The sequence below is a fragment of the Hyperolius riggenbachi genome, chromosome 4 (genome assembly GCF_040937935.1).
Source record: "Hyperolius riggenbachi isolate aHypRig1 chromosome 4, aHypRig1.pri, whole genome shotgun sequence".
NCBI lineage: Eukaryota > Metazoa > Chordata > Amphibia > Anura > Hyperoliidae > Hyperolius > Hyperolius riggenbachi.
This window is the reverse complement of record NC_090649.1, coordinates 357,753,314-357,774,196: the sequence shown is the minus strand read 5'-3', so window position 1 is coordinate 357,774,196 and position 20,883 is coordinate 357,753,314. Positions and strand designations below refer to the sequence as shown.

General features: G+C 42.7%; 1 protein-coding gene across 1 annotated transcript in view; it reads right to left on the bottom strand.

Annotated features, from left to right (window-relative positions):
- The window catches only part of LOC137504813 (kinesin-like protein KIF28), a 538,857-nt gene that overhangs the window by 398,004 nt on the left and 119,970 nt on the right, over nucleotides 1-20,883 (bottom strand). Inside the window, exons 2-3 of the mRNA XM_068233404.1 lie at nucleotides 12,856-12,922; nucleotides 7,400-7,591 (exon numbers count right to left, since the gene is read on the bottom strand). Of these exons, the coding sequence (XP_068089505.1) occupies nucleotides 7,400-7,591; nucleotides 12,856-12,922 (259 nt within the window). The remainder of the gene's footprint in view (nucleotides 1-7,399; nucleotides 7,592-12,855; nucleotides 12,923-20,883) is intronic.

Sequence of the window (20,883 nt, the reverse complement as noted above, 5' to 3'; positions counted from 1 at the left end):
CAGATAAAAAACACTGTCATAATCCATGGATGGCAGGCTTTTGAATGTCCTTGCAAAGAAAGGTGGCTATATTGGTCACTGATTTGTTTTTGTTTTGTTTTTGAATGTCAGAAATGTATATTTGTGAATGTTGAGATGTTATATTGGTTTCACTGGGAAAAATAAATAATTAAAATGGGTACATATTGGTTTTTTGTTAAGTTGCCTAATAATTATGCACAGTAATAGTCACCTGCACACACAGATATTCCCCTAAAATACCTAAAACTAAAAACAAACTAAAAACTACTTTCAAAAATATTCAGCTTTGATATTAATGAGTTTTTTGGGTTCATTGAGAACGTGGTTGTTCAATAATAAAATTATTCCTCAAAAATACAACTTTCCTAATAATTCTGCACTACCTGTATACCTATGGCTACATATACTGGGGACATATACCCCTGAATACATATACTGGGCACATATACCGCTGGCTATATATACTGGGGACATATACACCTGCCTACATATACTGGGACATATACCCCTGGCTACATATACTGGGACATATACCCCTGGCTAAATATACTGGGACATATACCCTGTTATATAATGGGATTAGAAAAATGTTCTTTTTAAAAACAAAGTCCTCAGGAGACAGTAAAATGTGGATGTGGATTTTAATTAATCGTTATTGATCTTGAAGATGTTCAATATTCAATAAGGTACAGTTCTTTGGCACATCAAAAATCAGTTACAAAGAATATAAAAACAGAATGAATAAATTGCTGTATAATCTGTATATGGAATCTATTGTTTGTAGTAGTCTTCAATTTGAGCATAAGTATATTTGTATAAGTGCCTGTCATGTAAAGGTCCATACACACGTCGGATTTTTCCGAACGACGGGATCGTTTGAACCGTTTGAATCCGCCCGGCGGATCGCTCAGAAACGGCCGTATCAGTCCGCCGACAGTGCGTACACACGCCAGACTGTCGTTGGAACGCCCACCCAGAGGGAGGTGATGACGGACCCGTCGTTGCCTCCAGTCCAGCGTGTGTACAGACCTTTATCCAGCAGGACCCTAGCTAGATAGAAATCAAATCCATCAGTGATAGATCATTTGATTAAAATCTCAAAACATCCAACATATTACAACCCCCTGACTACATATACTGGGCACATATACCCCCTGACTACATATACTGGGCACATATACCCCTGACTACATATACTGGGCACATATACCCCTGACTACATATACTGGGGACATATACCTCTGGCTACATATACTGGGCACATATATCCCTGGCTACATATACTGGGGACATATACCTCTGGCTACATATACTGGGCACATATATCCCTGGCTACATATACTGGGGACAACTGGCTGTTTGTCATTATGTGCATTTACCGATGAAAAGCTGTCTCTTATTATGTGCATTTACTGGTGAAAAGCTCTCTTATTATGTGCATTTACTGGTGAAAAGCTGTCTCTTATTATGTGCATTTACTTTGAAAAGCTGTCTCTTATTATGTGCATTTACTGGTGAAAAGCGGTCTCTTATTATGTGCATTTACTGGTGAAAAGCGGTCTCTTATTATGTGCATTTACGGGTGAAAAGTTGTCTCAACCACAAAGCCAGAAGCCGGCAAACGTCGGGGGGAGCTGCACGCTTCCTGCATGGGACGCCACGCCGCCCTGAGTCCCGTTCAGAACCCGATCCATGAGGTCTGTAAAAGGACATTTCTACAGTATCGCGCAAGCAGCCTGTTCGGCCGACTTACTGCCTCTGCTTGGACCCGGTTTCCCGCCTCCTGACCCTATCCACTCTGCACTCCTCTGGACTCTATGGATGTGAACAGTTTTTCCCAGCCTGGTAGTATCGCAGCCTTCGCCTGGAACTGGTGAGATTAAAGCAACACACTCTATCCATCTGCTGGCTGGATGTTACTGATGTGGGACTGTGAGCCAGTCATATGCTGATTTTGGCCTGCTTGCCGCTGTTTGCTCCATTATTTGCTATCTGCCTCATCCATTGGTGACTGCTTTTTGCTCTTTTGCACATTGATGTGCTTAGAACATTCTATGCACCCACTTGAGACATGTTTCTCTGGACTAGGGCATTGGTGCAGCATTTTTTGAGGAACTAACTAACTGCTACCAGCATTTTGTACTGCTTGCTACTTACTAACCAACTGACATATTCCACTTGGATTTTGCACATCCTTCCAGTCCCCTTAGAGGCCGGCGTATGAGTGGTAGTGTGTGTGGAGGCATGAATGGAGGAGTCATAACGGGGTGGCCATCCCATGTACTTTTTAATGGTAATGTTTTACACTTTATAATTGTTAATAAAATTTGATATTGTGTTTTTCACATTTACAGCGTATTTAGGTGTATTATTATTCTATTATTAGTGCAAGGCATGTATGTTCCACTACCTAAACTTCCCATAGCCACTTTTTGATTGTAAAAGCTGTCTCTTATTATGTGCATTTACTGGGGAAACACTGTCTCTCATTACGTGCATTTACTGGTAAAGGGCTGTCTGTCATTACCTGCATTTACTGGTGAAATGCTGTCTCTTATGTGCATTTAGTGGGGAAACGCTGTCTCTCATTACATGCATTTACTGGGGAAACGCTGTCTGTCATTATGTGCATTTACTTCATATTTTTTTATGTAACTACATTAGCTGGTATAACTACATTACAGTTAGCCCCACCCATGGGCAGGGTATATTAGGGATATATCTATTAAAAAATATAAGGGCATCAATATTAAAAAAAATCTTCAAAAAAGTTTATGGTAGGTGTGACTTGGGGGTGTGGTTAGGGTGTGTGTTGGGAGTGTGGCTAGGCGTGTGGCCTGTGTCCCGATTTCGAATTTTAAAATGTTGGGAGGTATGGTAAATGACAGTCAGTCTATATCTACATTGCTCATTATTAAATGTAAATTATGAAATGTTATATTTTAATAGACCTATTTAAAAGTAAATCTGTGTATTAGTTATAGAATTCAGTTCCTGTGATTAGTGACATTATACACCTGGCTACCTATTCTGGGGACAACTATACTCATGGCTACTTATACTGGAGACACCTATAGACCTAGCTATCTATACTGGGGGTACCTATTTTGGGGGAACTGCTGTCAGATTATCTGCATGTTTGGGAAACCACTGTTAACGGATTAAGTGTATTTTGGGGAACCGCTGCCAGATTATGTGTATGTTAGGGGAACGGCTGCTGCCAGATTACGCATATTTTGGGGAACTGCTGCCAGATAGCTAGCCAGCCTGCAGCCAGCCCAGTGGTAGTAGCCACTAGCCAGGTGGGGGGTCGGAGGGGAGAGAGTGCAGCCAGAGCCAGCTAGCCACACAGCCAGCCAGCCCAGTAGTAGCAGCCACTAGCCAAACAGCACCTGGGACTGGCTGGGCCTGTCTGCTGTGCTGTGCTGTCTCTGTGTGCTTATCTCTGCAATCTCCAATATGTCCAGTATGAGCTGTTTTCTGTGCCTGCACTGATAGTAAACTAGCTGCAGTGTGTGCTGATCTCTGCTACTCCCAGTATGTACAGTATAAGCTGTTACTCTGTGCCTGTACTGATAGTAAACCAGCTGCAGTGTTTGCTGATCTCTGCTACCCCCAGTATGTACAATATAAGCTGTTACTCTGTGCCTGCACTGATAGTAAACCAGCTGCAGTGTGTGCTGATCTTGGCTACCCCAGTATGTACAGTATAAGCTGTTACACTGTGCCTGGACTGATAGTAAACTAGCTGCAGTGTGTACTGATCTCTGCTGCCTTCAGTATGTACTATATAAGCTGTTACTCTGTGCCTATACTGATAGTAAACTAGCTGCAGTATGCTGATCTCTGCTGCCTACAGTATGTACAGTATAAGCTGTTACTCTGTGGCTGTACTGATAGTAAACTAGCTGCAGTGTGGGCTTATCTCTGCTACCTCCAGTATGTACAGTATAAGCTATTACTCTGTGCCTGTACTGATAGTAAACTAGCTGCAGTGTGCTGATCTCTGATACTTACAGTATGTACAGTATAAGCTGTTCTCTGGTGCCTGCACTATGTGTGCTGATCTACCTCCAGTGTGTACAGTATAAGGTGTAATGCTGGGATTGCACGATACGTTTTTTGGGTTAGATTCGGCGCGCAATCTATTAACCATTCGATTTCTTGCTCGATTCTCTTATCTTACACTCGTTTTTCTAATCTTTTTTCCATTGACTTCTATGAGAAATCATGCGGAAACGAATCGAGCGGAACATCGGACATGTCGGAATTTTATCATAGAAGGCATCTATCGGAACGATTCTTACAAAAAAAGTATCGTGTAATCCCAGCATTATGCTAGGTACACACCATACAATTTTCTGTTAGTTTTTCTGTTAGATTTACCTGCCACACAGATAATTTCCAACATGTTGGAAATTATCTATCTAACCATCTATCTGCCTAGCAATTAGGCATTGTTCTGCTCGGCAGGAGATAACAAGAAGACAATGCACCAGAGATAATGACCATTCTCTACAGAAAATTAACTAACAGAAAACCTAACAGAAACCTCTTATGCTGGGAATACACGGGTAGATTGTGCGCCGGAATCGAGCCAGCGGCTCGATGCCGGCGCGTCCCCGCAGGCGCCAGGATCGATTCCCACTCATCTCCGCGGGCACTTTATAATCAGCGCTTCATTTTTTCTATTGTCCTGGGCAAAAACGGTCTGCATGGCAGATATCCAAGGCGCAAACCTCTTATAAGCAAAAAGAACATTAAGGCTCATCTCAATTTTGCTAAAAAAAAATCTCAATGATTGGCAAGACTTTTGGGAAAATACCTTGTGGACCGACGAGACAAAAGTTGAACTTTTTAGAAGGTGCGTGTCCCGTTACATCTGGCGTAGAAGTAACACAGCATTTCAGCAAAAGAACATCATACCAACAGTAAAATATGGTGGTGGTAGTGTGATGGTCTGGGGTTGTTTTGCTGCTTCAGGACCTGGAAGGCTTGTTCTGATAGATGGAACCATGAATTCTACTGTCTACCAAAAAATCCTGAAGGAGAATGTCCGGCCATCTGTTCGTCAACTCAAGCTGAAGCGATCCTGGGTGCTGCAGCTGGACAGTGACCCAAAACACACCAGCAAATCCACCTCTGAATTGCTGAAGAAAAACAAAATGAAGACTTTGGAGTGGCCTAGTCAGTCCTGACCTGAATCCTATTGAAATGTTGTGGCATGACCTTAAAAAGGCGGTTCATGCTAGAAAACCCTCAAATAAAGCTGAATTACAACAATTCTGCAAAGATGAGTGGGCCAAAATTCCTCCAGAGCGCTGTAAAAGACTCGTTGCAAGTTATCGCAAACGCTTGATTGCAATTATTGCTGCTAAGGGTGGCCCAACCAGTTATTAGGTTCAGGGGGCAATTTCTTTTTCACACAGGGCCATGTAGGTTTTGAGTTATTTTTCTCACTAAATAATAAAAACCATCATTTAAAACTGCATTTTGTGTTCAATTATGTTATCTTTGACTAATAGTTAACGGTTTTTGATGAGCAGAAACATTTAAGTGTGACAAACATGCAAAAGAATAAGAAATCAGGAAGGGGGCAAATAGTTTTTCACACCACTGTATATATATATATATATATATATATATATATATATATATATATATATATATATATACAGGGAGTGCAGAATTATTAGGCAAGTGGTATTTTTGAGGAATAATTTTATTATTGAACAACAACCATGTTCTCAATGAACCCAAAAAACTCATTAATATCAAAGCTGAATATTTTTGAAAGTAGTTTTTAGTTTGTTTTTAGTTTTAGCTATTTTAGGGGGATATCTGTGTGTGCAGGTGACTATTACTGTGCATAATTATTAGGCAACTTAACAAAAAAACAAATATATACCCATTTCAATTATTTATTTTTACCAGTGAAACCAATATAACATCTCAACATTCACAAATATAAATATCTGACATTCAAAAACAAAACAAAAACAAACCAGTGATCAATATAGCCACCTTTCTTTGCAAGGACACTCAAAAGCCTGTCATCCATGGATTCTGTCAGTGTTTTGATCTGTTCACCATCCACATTGCATGCAGCAGCAACCACAGCCTCCCAGGCACTGTTCAGAGAGGTGTACTGTTTTCCCTCCTTGTAAATCTCACATTTAATGATGGACCACAGGTTCTCAATGGGGTTCAGATAAGGTGAACAAGGAGGCCATGTCATTAGTTTTTCTTCTTTTATACCCTTTATTGCCAGCCACGTTGTGGAGTACTTGGACGCATGTGATGGAGCATTGTCCTGCATGAAAATCATGTTTTTCTTGAAGGATGCAGACTTCTTCCTGTACCACTGCTTGAAGAAGGTGTCTTCCAGAAACTGGCAGTAGGACTGGGAGTTGAGCTTGACTCCATCCTCAACCCGAAAAGGCCCCACAAGCTCATCTTTGATGATACCAGCCCAAACCAGTACTCCACCTTCACTTTGCTGGCGTCTGAGTCGGACTGGAGCTCTCTGCCCTTTACCAATCCAGCCACGGGCCCATCCATCTGGTCCATCAAGACTCACTCTCATTTCATCAGTCCATAAAACCTTAAAAAAATCAGTCTTGAGATATTTCTTGGCCCAGTCTTGACGTTTCAGCTTGTGTGTCTTGTTCAGTGGTGGTCGTCTTTCAGCCTTTCTTACCTTGGCCATGTCTCTGAGTATTGCACACCTAGTGCTTTTGGACACTCCAGTGATCTTGCAGCTCGGAAATATGGCCAAACTGGTGGCAAGTGGCATCTTGGCAGCTGCACGCTTGACTTTTCTCAGTTATTTTGCGCCTTGGTTTTTCCACACGCTTCTTGCGACCCTGTTGACTATTTTGAATGAAACGCTTGATTGTTCAATGATCACGCTTCAGAAGCTTTGCAATTTTAAGAGTGCTGCATCCCTCTGCAAGATATCTCACTATTTTTGACTTTTCTGAGCCTGTCAAGTCCTTCTTTTGACCCATTTTGCCAAAGGAAAGAAAGTTGCCTAATAATTATGCACACCTGATATAGGGTGTTGATGTCATTAGACCACACCCCTTCTCATTACAGAGATGCACATCACCTAATATGCTTAATTGGTAGTAGGCTTTCGAGTCAATACAGCTTGGAGTACGACAACATGCATAAAGAGGATGATGTGGTCAAAATACTAATTTGCCTAATAATTCTGCACTCCCTGAATGTATGTATATATATATATATATATATATATATATATATATATATATATATATATATACTGTATATTAACTCATATTTTTCCTGCTTTACAAATGCTACATACAACAGTTTTTTTTTTATGCAGTGCACTATAAAAGATGATTTTCACCTGGTCAGCATATCTGCTGTCTGGACCACTTGGAACTAGGGTGCCTTCTTCGTTCTTCAAAAACCCACTGTAAGACCAATATGCCAGATCAAATTTAAATGTTTTTTCATTTCCAGGGTTTTTTGGGTCACAAATAGTTGTGCAGTTGCATTTCATAGAAATAACACACGTACTCCCAGCATCCTTCTCTCTCTAAAAGAAAGAGAAACAAAAATGTAAAACACATAAATACAATATAAAGGTAGCAGCTTTAAGCGGGGGCCGAATGTGGCAAAATTTTCTGCTGCTGGAGAAGTATGCCTTCCCCATCCTGGCAGGCTATGCAGAGCACGCAGGAAGCTATCACAGTTACCTGTTCCAGGAGGCTGCATCGTCTCCTATTACTCCACTCACGGTAATACACTCCTGACAGCCTCTTCTGAGTTCTGATTACATGTTATTACATGCAATCAGGGCTCAGAGGATAGTGCCAACAGTGCAGTGCCACCTGGTGGTGGAAGAGGGGTGATGGAAGAATCTCTTCCATGGAAGACTCTCTTCCATCTCACCCCTCTTCCACTACCATGCTCTTTTAATTTTTTTCTTCTTTCTCCTTCTTATATTTGGTTGTTATATCAACAACCTTTTTAATAATTCATAAATAGTATGTTTTTTTTTTACAATTCAATGGCCTCTGGTAAATATATATATATTTTTTTGATTTTTTTTGTTCACATATCAGTGAGGATCTCTCTGTCAAAACAAAAAATTGCATCTGATCAGAGACGGTTTTATCTGGTAGTCAATCTGGTGGCAGATAAACAGATGTATGGCCAACTTGAGACTACGTTCGCAGTCAGTGACACGTTACGGTGTCGGACAATACAATCGAATTGCTAATGCGATGCAATTCTATTGTAACAGTGTTTTCCCATCTGTAGAGAAAAAAGTTCCTGCTGTGCACTACACTATATATGGAACCTATAAAAGATGCAATCTCACATAGCGTAAAGGTGGCCACACACCATACAATTTTTTAAATATCTGTTCAATTTAAGAATTGCAATAAATTTTTCTGACTGATTGCAACATTTCAAAAATCTGACCAATGTACCACACACGTATGTTAAATTTTTCCCCCAATTATCATAAAAATGATTGGAAACTCTGAAAAAATTGCTAGGGTGTGTATATTAATAAATTGACAATCCAACACACACCATACAATCTTTAGAAAGATTGAAGAAAAATATCTGGCAGTCTGCATCGATTAAAATCGAAGAAAACGGGAAATCCGATCGGATTTTTCAGTCGAATGAAAAAAAAGCTTTCGATTTTTTCGGGAGATCCGATTGTTTTTATCGAATTACCGTAAAATCAGATCATTTTATTGTATCGTGTGTGGCCACCTTTATACTGTTATGAATGTTCAAACAACCACAGGTGATTCTATCCCCTGTGCTTGTGACAGATAGTTCACTCATTAAGACCGATAGATATGAAGATGTGTGAAAAGGATTTGTTACACAAAAGTGCACATGCCACTGATGAATTAAGGTGGATTGCATCTGGTGAGCTGCTGTTGTATTGACGAGGGAGTGTATTTATGGAGTGGTCATTGTCTGTCACAAGCACAAGGGAGAGTATCACCTGTGGTTGACTGAACATTCATACCAGTATTGCCCTATGTGAGCAATTGCATCTTTTATAGGTTCCATATACCGTGGAGTGCGCAGCAGGAAAACTTTCTCTATAGATTTCCATATGCAACATTACTGCAGCGAACCCAGGAGGAGGACGATATTATATAGTAATGGTATTTGGATTGGCACGGCATACTTTTAAGTTTGAATACTATTCACAGTACTTTCATATCGACATGTTAGCAGTGCAGTGGAAACCACTGACATAAGCGTGATGCATGTAATGCAGTACCGCATAACGTACTCATGACAGGTGCAGTGCAGCATACTTTGTATGTTTTTCTATGCTGCACATATAATGCACAATGCCCCATTTGTTGCATTGCGATTCTGTTTTTACAAGATATGCACTGCAACATGTCACTGTGAACCAGGGCCAGATTTACCATAAGGCACTGTAGGCACGTGCCTACAGGCGACTTATATGGCAAAGGCGGCACCCTTCCCTGATTGCCCCTCTGCCCTCTATGCAGAGCTGCGCAATGTTACTCACCGGCCCTGCTACCCTTGGCATCACCACGATGCCGATCGGGACCAGTGGCAGCTGCGCTGCAACCTATCTCTCAGCATCAAGAAGTGGTGGGAGCTACCCGCTTTCCCTTCCTTGGCTGCTAGAACCATGGGGGAAGTACCATTAGGCTCTGAAAGGAGGGGGGAGACAGCGGAGCAAGGAAACTTCACAATCAAAAAAGCTGCCCCCCCCCCCCCCCCCCCCCCCGTTTCAAGTGCTGTGCAGTGCTGGCTAGTCTATCACCCATGCTTCAAGAGGACTTTCAATTGCGGGGGAGCTGTGCAGGATGCTGGCATAGAGTATTCTGCAGGCGGCTTCGCCCTCCCCCCCCCCCCCCCCCACCCGCTCAAATGCACTAGGCACCAGCCGGGGGGAGAGAGGAGAGAGCTGTTGTCACACCTTTGTCTGTTCTCTTCCCCCCCCACCCCACCCCCATTTGAGTAGCAGAGTAGTGGAGCATGAAAACCAACTCTAGCTCCAGGTCCTCTTGTCTCTTCTTCATTTTCGCCATTCGCCGTGCAGCAGCATACTTCCATCATGGTTTAAAATGCATATGTATGTAGCCTATAGCCTATGTATTTAAGAACATTGCTGCATGCTGAATAGCTACAGCGAAGAGGAGGCTAGAGTACCTGAACTTCAACTAGGTCTAGGTTTTTGTGCTCCACTGCTCTGCTATTCAAAGAGAGACTTGGAGTGTGGCCTGTTCTGAGGGCAGAGTTTAGGGCACCAGAACTTCTGTACCTATAGGCTCCTGAACTGTAAATCTGGCCATGCTGTGAACATAGCTTAAAGCGGAGCTGTCAGCCATACTATCTCAGAAAAAAACACATATGTAAGTAGATAAATGCTTGCTCTACTTACATAACATGTCCACATTTTGATTTTAGTGATTTTTCTATAGTAAAAGAGAAAATCCTTCTATCTTGAAGAAAATCCTGACATCATTTACTCCCTTACTCTGTCTTTGTATGCTTTGCCTGCCCCCCCCCCCCCTCCTTTTCTTCAGACACTCCTACCCAGCTCTGCAGTGGAGAGAGCATTGAGAAATATTGGCCAATCAGAGAGGAACAGAGGTGTGGGAGGGGAAAGCAGGATGAAGAGAGGCTTCAACCAATCAAGCTGCATTAGATAAAGAGAAACCATGACCAAGAATTGAACTTCATCCCAATCAGTAGCTGATACCCCCTTTCCCATGAGAAATCTTTTCCTTTTCACAAACGGATTATCAGGGGGCTCTGTATGGCTGATATTGTGGTGAAACCCTTCCCACAGTGGGATGTGAGGACCATGGTCCTGGCAGTTTCCTGTCTGTGAACCTCTTTGCATTGTGGGAAATAACAGCTGTTTACAGCTGGGTCCAACTGCCAAAAAAGCAGGCAGCATCTACTTCCACTGACATCGCCTGCTAGCAGTGAAAATATCACCATGTGGTAAATGTTAGAATGTAAATCAGGGAGTGGAAAGATTTTACAATGGGAAAACATTGACTAAATCATTTATACATAATTATTGTAAAAATTAAGCACTTTTTTTATTACATTATTATTAAAGAGTTCCTCTTTAAGTCTGAGGGGAAAATAAAGAAGAAATAAAGAAAACCCAGCATGCCCTGCAACTTCCTTTGTGCGGCAGATGTACCAAATAAGAGCCAGCGAAACTGGGGAACGATGTTTTAGGGAGAAGAAAAATAAAAGTGATTTTTAACTTTTGGATTGCCTGGTTAGCATTCTTATTACTTGTTTACCAGATAAAAATAAAGAATATATTTTGTACTTTATACCCGACAGTTACTCTTTAATGCTTGAGGAACTACATTACAGCCAGGTAATAAAGGATTACATAGTCAGCAATGGAAGTTTTTATGGCCCTTATTCAATTAAAGTTTTTTCCTAGGAGATAATTTTCCATCTTATGTTTAAAATAACTTTTTAGCACTCTGCAATTCAAAACGTACTAAAACGTAGGTGAAAAATACTATTGTAATTAATCTAAGAATTTAATTGCTTGCTGTCGCTGATGTCTTTAAAGCCATTTTATTGATAAGGTATGAAAATATCACCTAGGAGAAAAAGTGAATTGAATAAAGGATTATGGGCCATATGCAATTCACTTTTTCACCTCAGTTTTCTCCTATTTGATATTTTGACAAGTTGTAAATAAAATGTCTTTTAAACCACCAGCAAGAAAACAAATGCTCAAAATAGTTTTGACAGTACTTTTTCAGCTAATTTTGGTACTTTCTCCATTGTAAAGTACTGGAAAGTTATTTTAAATGTAAGATGAAAAATTATCTCCTAGGAGAAAACTCAGGAGAAAAAGTGAATTGCATATGGCCCTATATGTTTTTTTCATGAGATGTGTACTTTAACTACTTGCTATTGAATAGTACCTGTTAGTGAAAAAAGTGATTGCTGTTATGTTTATTGTTCTGTATGCTGCAGTGCTAACATATTTCACAATTTTGTACCAGGTGGAAACAGCAATGAGCTGGAAAATATAGATTTAATTTAAAGGGGACAATTGAAATGGGAGGGATATGGAAACTGCCATATTTATTTCCTTTTAAGCAACACCAGTTGCCTGGCTATCCTGCTGACCCTCTGCCTCCAATACTTTAAGCCGTAGACCCTGAACAAGCATGTGCAGATCAGGTGTTTCTGACATTAATGTCAGATCTGACAAGATTAGGTGCATAATACAAAATATGTATAACCTTATGGGGAGGAAAGATTAGGCGCATGCTTGTTTCTGGTGTTTTTCAGGCACTACTGCAGCCAAATAGGTCAGCAGGGTTGGCCACTAAAACTGTATTGTTTAAAAGGAAATAAATATATCATCCTCCATATTCTTCCCATTATAGTTCTTTAAGATACATATAAAATATGCACAGAATGCTAATGTGTTGTGTGTTTTTTTCTTTCAGATTAAAGATATTACAACATCATTATTTTCAGACCCTTATATGAAACTAGTATATATGTGAGTAACTTATATGTATTAGCCAGCTATGAGTGGCTATTGGAATTCATATTTTAATACCCACTGTTAATGATGTCTAATCCCGTGTCGTGCCAGCGAAAATTATTGACGTTGTTTTGCAAAGAAAAACTACAGAAATCCATTGTGAAAATACATTACTCTCCATTACCTATATAAGCATTTTTTGTGCGTGAGTGGGTAGAATCTGCAGATTGTACATCTATCAAAACACAACAAGCTGATATATGCAGGGAGGGAAAAAAGGTAAAAATGAACCTTACCTTACTGAAAGGCCTTACACGTACAGCTACTTTCACACTATCACAGCTTGGCATGTTTGAATTCCTTCTGTAGGAGAAATTTGTAAAGCACAGATATTACATTTAACTAGTTACAAAAACAACTAGAACTGTCCTTACTTCTCTTTTCTAGGATAACGGGTTCTGAATTATTTAATGGTTCCTTCATTTAAAGGGTGGTATCATGTTAATGTCTCACATTACTATGTCAAATGTTGCTATGCCGTTACTATGTCCTATCTACTTTCTAAAATCTATGTTAAGCTTATATTTACAGTCATTTGCCAAGTGACAATTTTCTTTATCTTCTTTGGAAGGGATCTTCTATTTTTACCAGGTATGGAGGGTTTGCCTCCACAAGGAAGAAAAAAATATTAATTACAATCATTTTATAGCTTGTATTTTATTGACAACAATAAAAGGTTACAAACAAGCATAACTACAGCACAGTTATGTCAGCTAACAGGGGCGGACTGACAACTCATGGGGCCCCCGGGCAATAGGAGATTATGGGGCCCCGTACCAGTGTCGCCCACATTTCATGTTATTTATTACAGAGTAAAGGTGGCCACACACGATACAATAAAATGATCCGATTTTACAGCAATTCGATAAAAACGATCGGATCTTCTGAAAAAATCGAAAGCTTTTTTTTTCATTCGACTGAAAAATCTGATCGGATTTCCAATTTTCTTTGATTTTTATCGATCCGGAATGCCAGATATTTTTCTTCAATCTTTGTAAAGATTGTATGGTGTGTGTTAGATTGTCATTTTATTAATATACATACCCTAGCAATTTTGTCATAGTTTCCAATCATTTTTATCATAATTGGGGAAAATTGAACATAGGTGTATGGTACATTGGTCAGATATTTAAAAATGTTACAATCATTCAGAAAATTTGATTGCAATTCTTAAATTGAACAGATATTTAAAAAATTGCATGGTGTGTGGCCACCTTTAAATCTAATAATTTACTGCCAACAGCTATTTTATACTAATAAAAAAAACACCCCTGCGCCGATAGAGGTGTCAGGTGTATACGTATATGTAGTCAGGTGTATAGGTTCCCCCAGTATAGACAGGTCTATAGGTGCCCCCAGTATAGACAGGTCTGTAGGTGTCCCCAGTATATGTAGCCAGGTCTATAGGTGTTCCCAGTATTTGTAGCCAGGTCTATAGGTGTCCCCAGTATATGTAGCCAGGTGTACAGATGTCCCCAGTATATGTAGCCAGGTGTATAGGTGTTCCCAGTATATGTAGCCAGGTGTATAGGTGTCCCCAGTATATGTAGCAAGGTGTATAGGTGTCCCCAGTATTTATAGCCAGGTGTATAGGTGTCCCCAGTATATGTAGTCAGGAGTATAGGTGCCCCCAGTATAGCCAGGTGTATAGGTACCCCCAGTATAGCCAGGTCTATCGGTGCCCGCAGTATAGCCAGGTCTGTAGGTGTCCCCAAGAGGGGAGGCAGCCAGTGAAAGGGAGCGATGGGCAAGCGGTGGAGAATGGCGGAAATATCCCCCCTTCCCTCACCTTGGGGCCCCCCTTCCTGGCTCTCCCCTCTGGATTAATAATGTCTATTAGTCTTAGCGCAGTGGCTGACAGCGGGCAGGGACATACCACTGTTCTTCCAGCCGGCAGAGGGAGCTGTGATCTGTGCGGCGCAAGTCTGGTCTTGAGTAGACCAGACTAGCGGCACACAGATCAAAGCTCCCTCCGGTGGCTGTAACAGCGGGTAAGTCCCTGCCCGCTGTCAGCCGCTGCACCTAGACTATTAACTAATAAACATTATTAATCCGGAGGGGAGAGCCAAGGTTAGGGAAGGGGGGGGGAGATGTCTGCCCTTCTCCGCCGCTTGCCCATCGCTCCCTTTCACTGGCTGCTTTCCCTCCTGCTCAGGGTGCTCTGGCGCCCCCCCCCCCCCCCCCCGACCACGGGCCCTCGGTCCGTGCCCGAGTGCCCGAATGGTCAGTCCGCCCCTGTCAGCTAAACATTTCTGAGAGTGCTACCAAAAGTCCACAGTCTCATTTTTTTCCCTTGGTATTTCTAATGATGTGTACCTATTCAAATTTAAGAAATGGGAAATATATGACCTACGGACTTTAGAATTGTCTCAGATAGTTAGGAATGCTAGACTTCATTACTACCTGGAGCTAGCTTTGAAATGACCTTCTCCAACCCCCACATCACCCCTCCAGTTCCAAACACACACACACGGCTTGATTTACTAAGACAAATAACACACCTTATCAGAGTTAACATGCCTTATCAAAGTTAACACGTGTGTTAACTTTGATAAGGCGTGTTTAACCACTTGAGGACCACAGTCTTTTCGCCCCTTAAGGACCAGAGCCTTTTTCTCCATTCAGACCACTGCAGCTTTCACGGTTTATTGCTCGGTCATACAACCTACCACCTAAATGAATTTTACCTCCTTTTCTTGTCACTAATACAGCTTTCTTTTGGTGCTATTTGATTGCTGCTGCGTTTTAGTTCTTATTATATTCATCAAAAAAGACATGAATTTTGTCAAAAAATGACTTTTTTAACTTTCTGTGCTGACATTCTTCAAATAAAGTAAATTTTCCTATACATATGAGCGCGAAAGTTATTCTGCTACATGTCTTTGATTAAAAAAAAAACATTCAGTGTATATTTATTGGATTGGGTAAAAGTTATAGCGTTTACAAACTATGGTGCCAAAAGTGAATTTTCACATTTTGAAGCATCTCTGACTTTTCTGACCACCTGTCATGTTTCATGAGGTGCTAAAATTCCAGGATAGTATAAATACCCCCCCAAATGACCCCATTTTGGAAAGAAGACATCCCAAAGTATTCAGTGAGAGGAATGTTGAGTTCATAGAAGATTTTATTTTTTGTCACAAGTTAGCGGAAAATGACACTTTGTGACAAAAAAAAAAAAATTCCATTTCTTCTAACTTGCAACAAAAAAAAATGAAATCTGCCACGGACTCACTATGCTCCTCTCTGAATACCTTGAAGTGTCTACTTTCCAAAATGGGGTCATTTGTGGGGTGTGTTCACTGTCCTGGCATTTTGGGGGATGCCTAATTGTAAGCACCTCTGTAAGCAAACCAAAAGGTGCTCATTGGACTTTGGGCCCCTTAGCGCAGTTAGGCTGCAAAAAAGTGCCACACGTGGTATTGCCGTACTCAGGAGAAGTAGTATAATGTGTTTTGGAGTGTATTTTTACACATACCCATGCTGGGTGGGAGAAATATCTCCGTAAATGACAATTTTTTTTATTTTTTTTACACACAATTGTCTATTTACAGAGATATTTCTCCCACTCAGCATGGGTATGTGTAAAAATACACCCCAAAACACATTATACTACTTCTCCTGAGTACGGCGATACCACATGTGTGGCACTTTTTTGCACCCTAACTGCGCTAAGGGGCCCAAAGTCCAATGAGTACCTTTAGGATTTCACAGGTCATTTTGCAACATTTGGTTTCAAGACTACTCCTCATGGTTTAGGGCCCCTTAAATGCCAGGGCAGTATAGGAACCCCACAAATGACCCCATTTTAGAAAGAAGACACCCCAAGGTATTCCGTTAGAAGTATGGTGAGTTCATAGAAGATTTTTTTTTTGTCACAAGTTAGCGGAAATTGATTTTAATAGTTTTTTTTTCACAAAGTGTCATTTTCCGCTAACTTGTGACAAAAAATAAAATCTTCTATGAACTCACCATACTCCTAACGGAATACCTTTGGGTGTCTTCTTTCTAAAATGGCGTCATTTGTGGGGTTCCTATACTGCCCTGGCATTTTAGGGGCCCTAAACCGTGAGGAGTAGTCTTGAGCCCAAATGTCTCAAAATGACCTGTGAAATCCTAAAGGTACTCATTGGACTTTGGGCCCCTTAGCGCACTTAGGGTGCAAAAAAGTGCCACACATGTGGTACCGCCGTACTCAGGAGAAGTAGTATAATGTGCTTTGTGGTGTATTTTTACACATACAGATGCTGGGTGGGAGAAATATCTCTGTAAATGACAATTTTTTGATTTTTTTTTTACACACAATTGTCCATTTACAGAGAGATTTCTCCCACCCAGCATGGGTATGTATAAAAATACACCCCAAAACACATTATACTACTTCTTCTGAGTACGGCGATACCACATGTGTGACACTTTTTTGCAACCTAGGTGCGATAAGGGGCCTAACGTCCTATTCACAGGTCATTTTGAGACATTTGGATTCTAGACTACTCATCACGGTTTAGGGCCCCTAAAATGCCAGGGCAGTATAGGAACCCCACAAGTGACCCCATTTTAGAAAGAAGACACCCCAAGGTATTCTGTTAGGAGTATGGTGAGTTCATAGAAGATTTTTTTTTAGTCACAAGTTAGCGGAAAATGAAACTTTGTGAAAAAAACAATATAAATCAATTTCCGCTAACTTGTGACAAAAAATAAAATCTTCTATGAACTCATCATACACCTAACAGAATACCTTGGGGTGTCTTCTTTCTAAAATGGGGTCACTTGTGGGGTTCCTATACTGCCCTGGCATTTTAGGGGCCCTAAACCGTGAGGAGTAGTCTTGAACCCAAATGTCTCAAAATGACCTGTGAAATCCTAAAGGTACTCATTGGACTTTGGGCCCCTTAGCACAGTTAGGCTGCAAAAAAGTGTCACACATGTGGTATCGTATACTCAGGAGAAGTAGTATAATGTGTTTTGTGGTGTATTTTTACATATAACCATGCTGGGTGGGAGAAATATCTCTGTAAATTACACATTTTTGATTTTTTTTTACACACAATTGTCCATTTACAGAGAGATTTCTCCCACCCAGCATGGGTATGTGTAAAAATACACCCCAAAACACATTATACTACTTCTCCTGAGCAGGGCTGTATTTAGGGTTTGGGCTCCCCTATGCACACCAAACCTACGGCGCCCCCTAGGAGAACGTTGGCGGCGCGCAAAGCGCCGTGGCGAAAATGGGCGTGGCCACAGAATGCAGTGGGCGTGTCCATAACACAGTGGGTGTGGCTAATTAAAATATCCTACTAAGAGTGGAGCCCAAAGTCAGTGGGGCCATGGTTTCTCCCTGGGTATGAGTAAAGTGACCTTAAAAAAGCAAGTAGGAAATGTCCCCCCCCCCAAAAAAAAAAACCCCCACACATTAGCCAGTGTTCTCTCGCACAAAATAGTGGTAGGTATTAGAGTGTGAGCTCCCCTGAGAAAAGTCAGTAACATGACTGTTCTCTGCAAAGTGCTGCAGAATATGCCAGTGCTATATAAATACATAATAATATGGTAGGACATTAGACTATGGGAGAATTAGATTGTAAGCTCCTCAGAGGATAGTCAGTGACATGACTACGTACTCCGTGAAGTACTGCTGAAGATGTAAGTACAATATAGTACAGTGGTATGGCAGCATGATGGCGTAGTGGTTAGCACTCTCGCCTTGCAGCGCTGGGTTCCTGGTTCGAATCCTAGCAAGGTCCACATCTGCAAGGAGTTTGTATGTTCTCCCTTTGTCTGTGTGTGTTTCCTTAAGACACTCTGGTTTCCTCCCACATCCCAACAACATACGATACAGATAAGTATAATGTTAATTGGCTTCCCCTAAAAATTGGCCCTAGACTACGATACATACATAGACATATGACTATGGTAGGGATTAGATTGTGAGCCCCTCTGTGGGACAGTTATGTGACAAAACAATACATACTCTGTACAGCGCTGCGTAATATGTTGGCGCTATATAAATAATTAGTATAAGTACAGTAGCCAGGTCTACAGGTGTCCAAATGTAGACATACTATAGGTGTCCCCAGTATAGATATCCAGGTCTATAGGTATCCCCAGTTTAGGTAGTAGTCAGGGGCATAACTAGAAATCACTGGGCCCCCTTGCGAGAATTTGGATGGGCCCCCCCCCCATAGGTGCCAAATAATCATAATGTGGCAGTGTTTTACCATAAAATAATCGCAATGTGTGCAGCATTTCAGCAGAGAATAATCACGAGTGTAACATTTCAGCGAAGAATAATCGCAATGTGGGCATTTCACCAGAAAATAATCGCAATGAGTGCAACATTTCAGCAAAGAATAATCGCAATGTGGGCAACATTTCAGCAGAGAATAATTGCAATGTGGACAACATTTCACCAGAAAATAATCACAATGTGGGCAACATTTCACCAGAAAATAATCGCAATGAGTGCAACATTTTAGCAAAGAATAATCGCAATGTGGGCAACATTTCACCAGAAAATAATCGCAATGTGGGCAACATTTCACCAGAAAATAATCGCAATGTGGGCAACATTTTACCAGAAAATAATCGCAATGAGTGCAACATTTCAGCAAAGAATAATCGCAATGTGGGCAACATTTCAGCAGAGAATAATTGCAATGTGGGCAACATTTCACCAGAAAATAATCACAATGTGGGCAACATTTCAGCAAAGAATAATTGCAATGTGGGCAACATTTCAGCAGAGAATAATTGCAATGTGGGCAACATTTCACCAGAAAATAATCACAATGTGGGCAACATTTCAGCAAAGAATAATCGCAATGAGGGCAACATTTCAGCAGAGAATAATTGCAATGTGGGCAACATTTCACCAGAAAATAATCACAACGTGGGCAGCATTTCAGCAGTAAATCACACAGTGGGCAGCATAACACCAGTGGGCTGGCTGAGTACCTGGCTGGGTGAGCGGGTAGTGGGCTGGCTGGGTAGCTGGGTGAGCAAGCAGTGGGCAGGCTGAGTAATTAATTCAAGTATTTGTATAGCGCCTTTCTCCTGTCGGACTCAAAGCACTTGCGAGGCAGCCACTAGAGCGCACTCAGTAGGCAATAGCAATGTTAAGGAGACTTGCCCAAGAAACTCCTTACTGAATAGGTGCTGGCTTACTGAACAGGCAGAGCCGAGATTTGAACCCAGGTCTCCTGTGTCAGAGGCAGAGCCCTTAACCATTACACTATCCAGCCACTGCCTGGCTAAGCGAGCGGGCAGTGGGCTGGGTACCAGGCTGGGCGAGCGGGCAGGCTGGGTGGCTGGGCGAGCGGGCAGTGGGTTGGCTGGGTACCTGGCTGGGCGAGCGGGCAGTGGACTGGCTTGGTACCTGGCTGGGCGAGCGGGCAGTGGGCTGGCTGGGAAAGCGGGCAGTGGGCTGGCTGGGAAAGCGGGCAGTGGGCTGGCTGGGAAAGCGGGCAGTGGGCTGGCTGGGAAAGTGGGCAGTGGGCTAGCTGGGAAAGCGGGCAGTGGGCTGGCTGGGTACCTGGCTGGGCATGCGGGCTGGCTGGGTACCTGGCTGGGCATGCGGGCTGGCTGGGCATGCAGGCTGGCTGGGTACCTGGCTGGGCAGCGGGCTGGCTGGGTACCTGGCTGGGCATGCGGGCTGGCTGGGTACCTGGCTGGGCACCGGGCTGGGCATGCGGGCTGGCTGGGTACCTGGCTGGGCAGCGGGCTGGCTGGGTACCTGGCTGGGCAGTGGGCTGGCTGGGTACCTGGCTGGGCATGCGGGCTGGCTGGGTACCTGGCTGGGCAGCGGGCTGGCTGGGTACCTGGCTTTGCAGCGGGCTGGCTGGGTACCTGGCTGGGCATGTAGGCTGGCTGGGTACCTGGCTGGGTACCGGGCTGGCTGGGTACCTGGCTGGGCAGCGGGCTGGCTGGGTACCTGGCTGGGCATGCGGGCTGGCTGGGTACCTGGCTGGGCATGCGGGCTGGCTGGGTACCTGGCTGGGCAGCGGGCTGGCTGGGTATCTGGCTGGGCATGCAGGCTGGCTGGGTACCTGGCTGGGCATGCAGGCTGGCTGGGTACCTGGCTGGGCATGCGGGCTGGCTGGGTACCTGGCTGGGCATGCAGGCTGGCTGGGTACCTGGCTGGGCAGCAGGCTGGCTGGGTACCTGGCTGGGCAGCAGGCTGGCTGGGTACCTGGCTGGGCATGCAGGCTGGCTGGGTACCTGGCTGGGCAGCAGGCTGGCTGGGTACCTGGCTGGGCAGCGGGCTG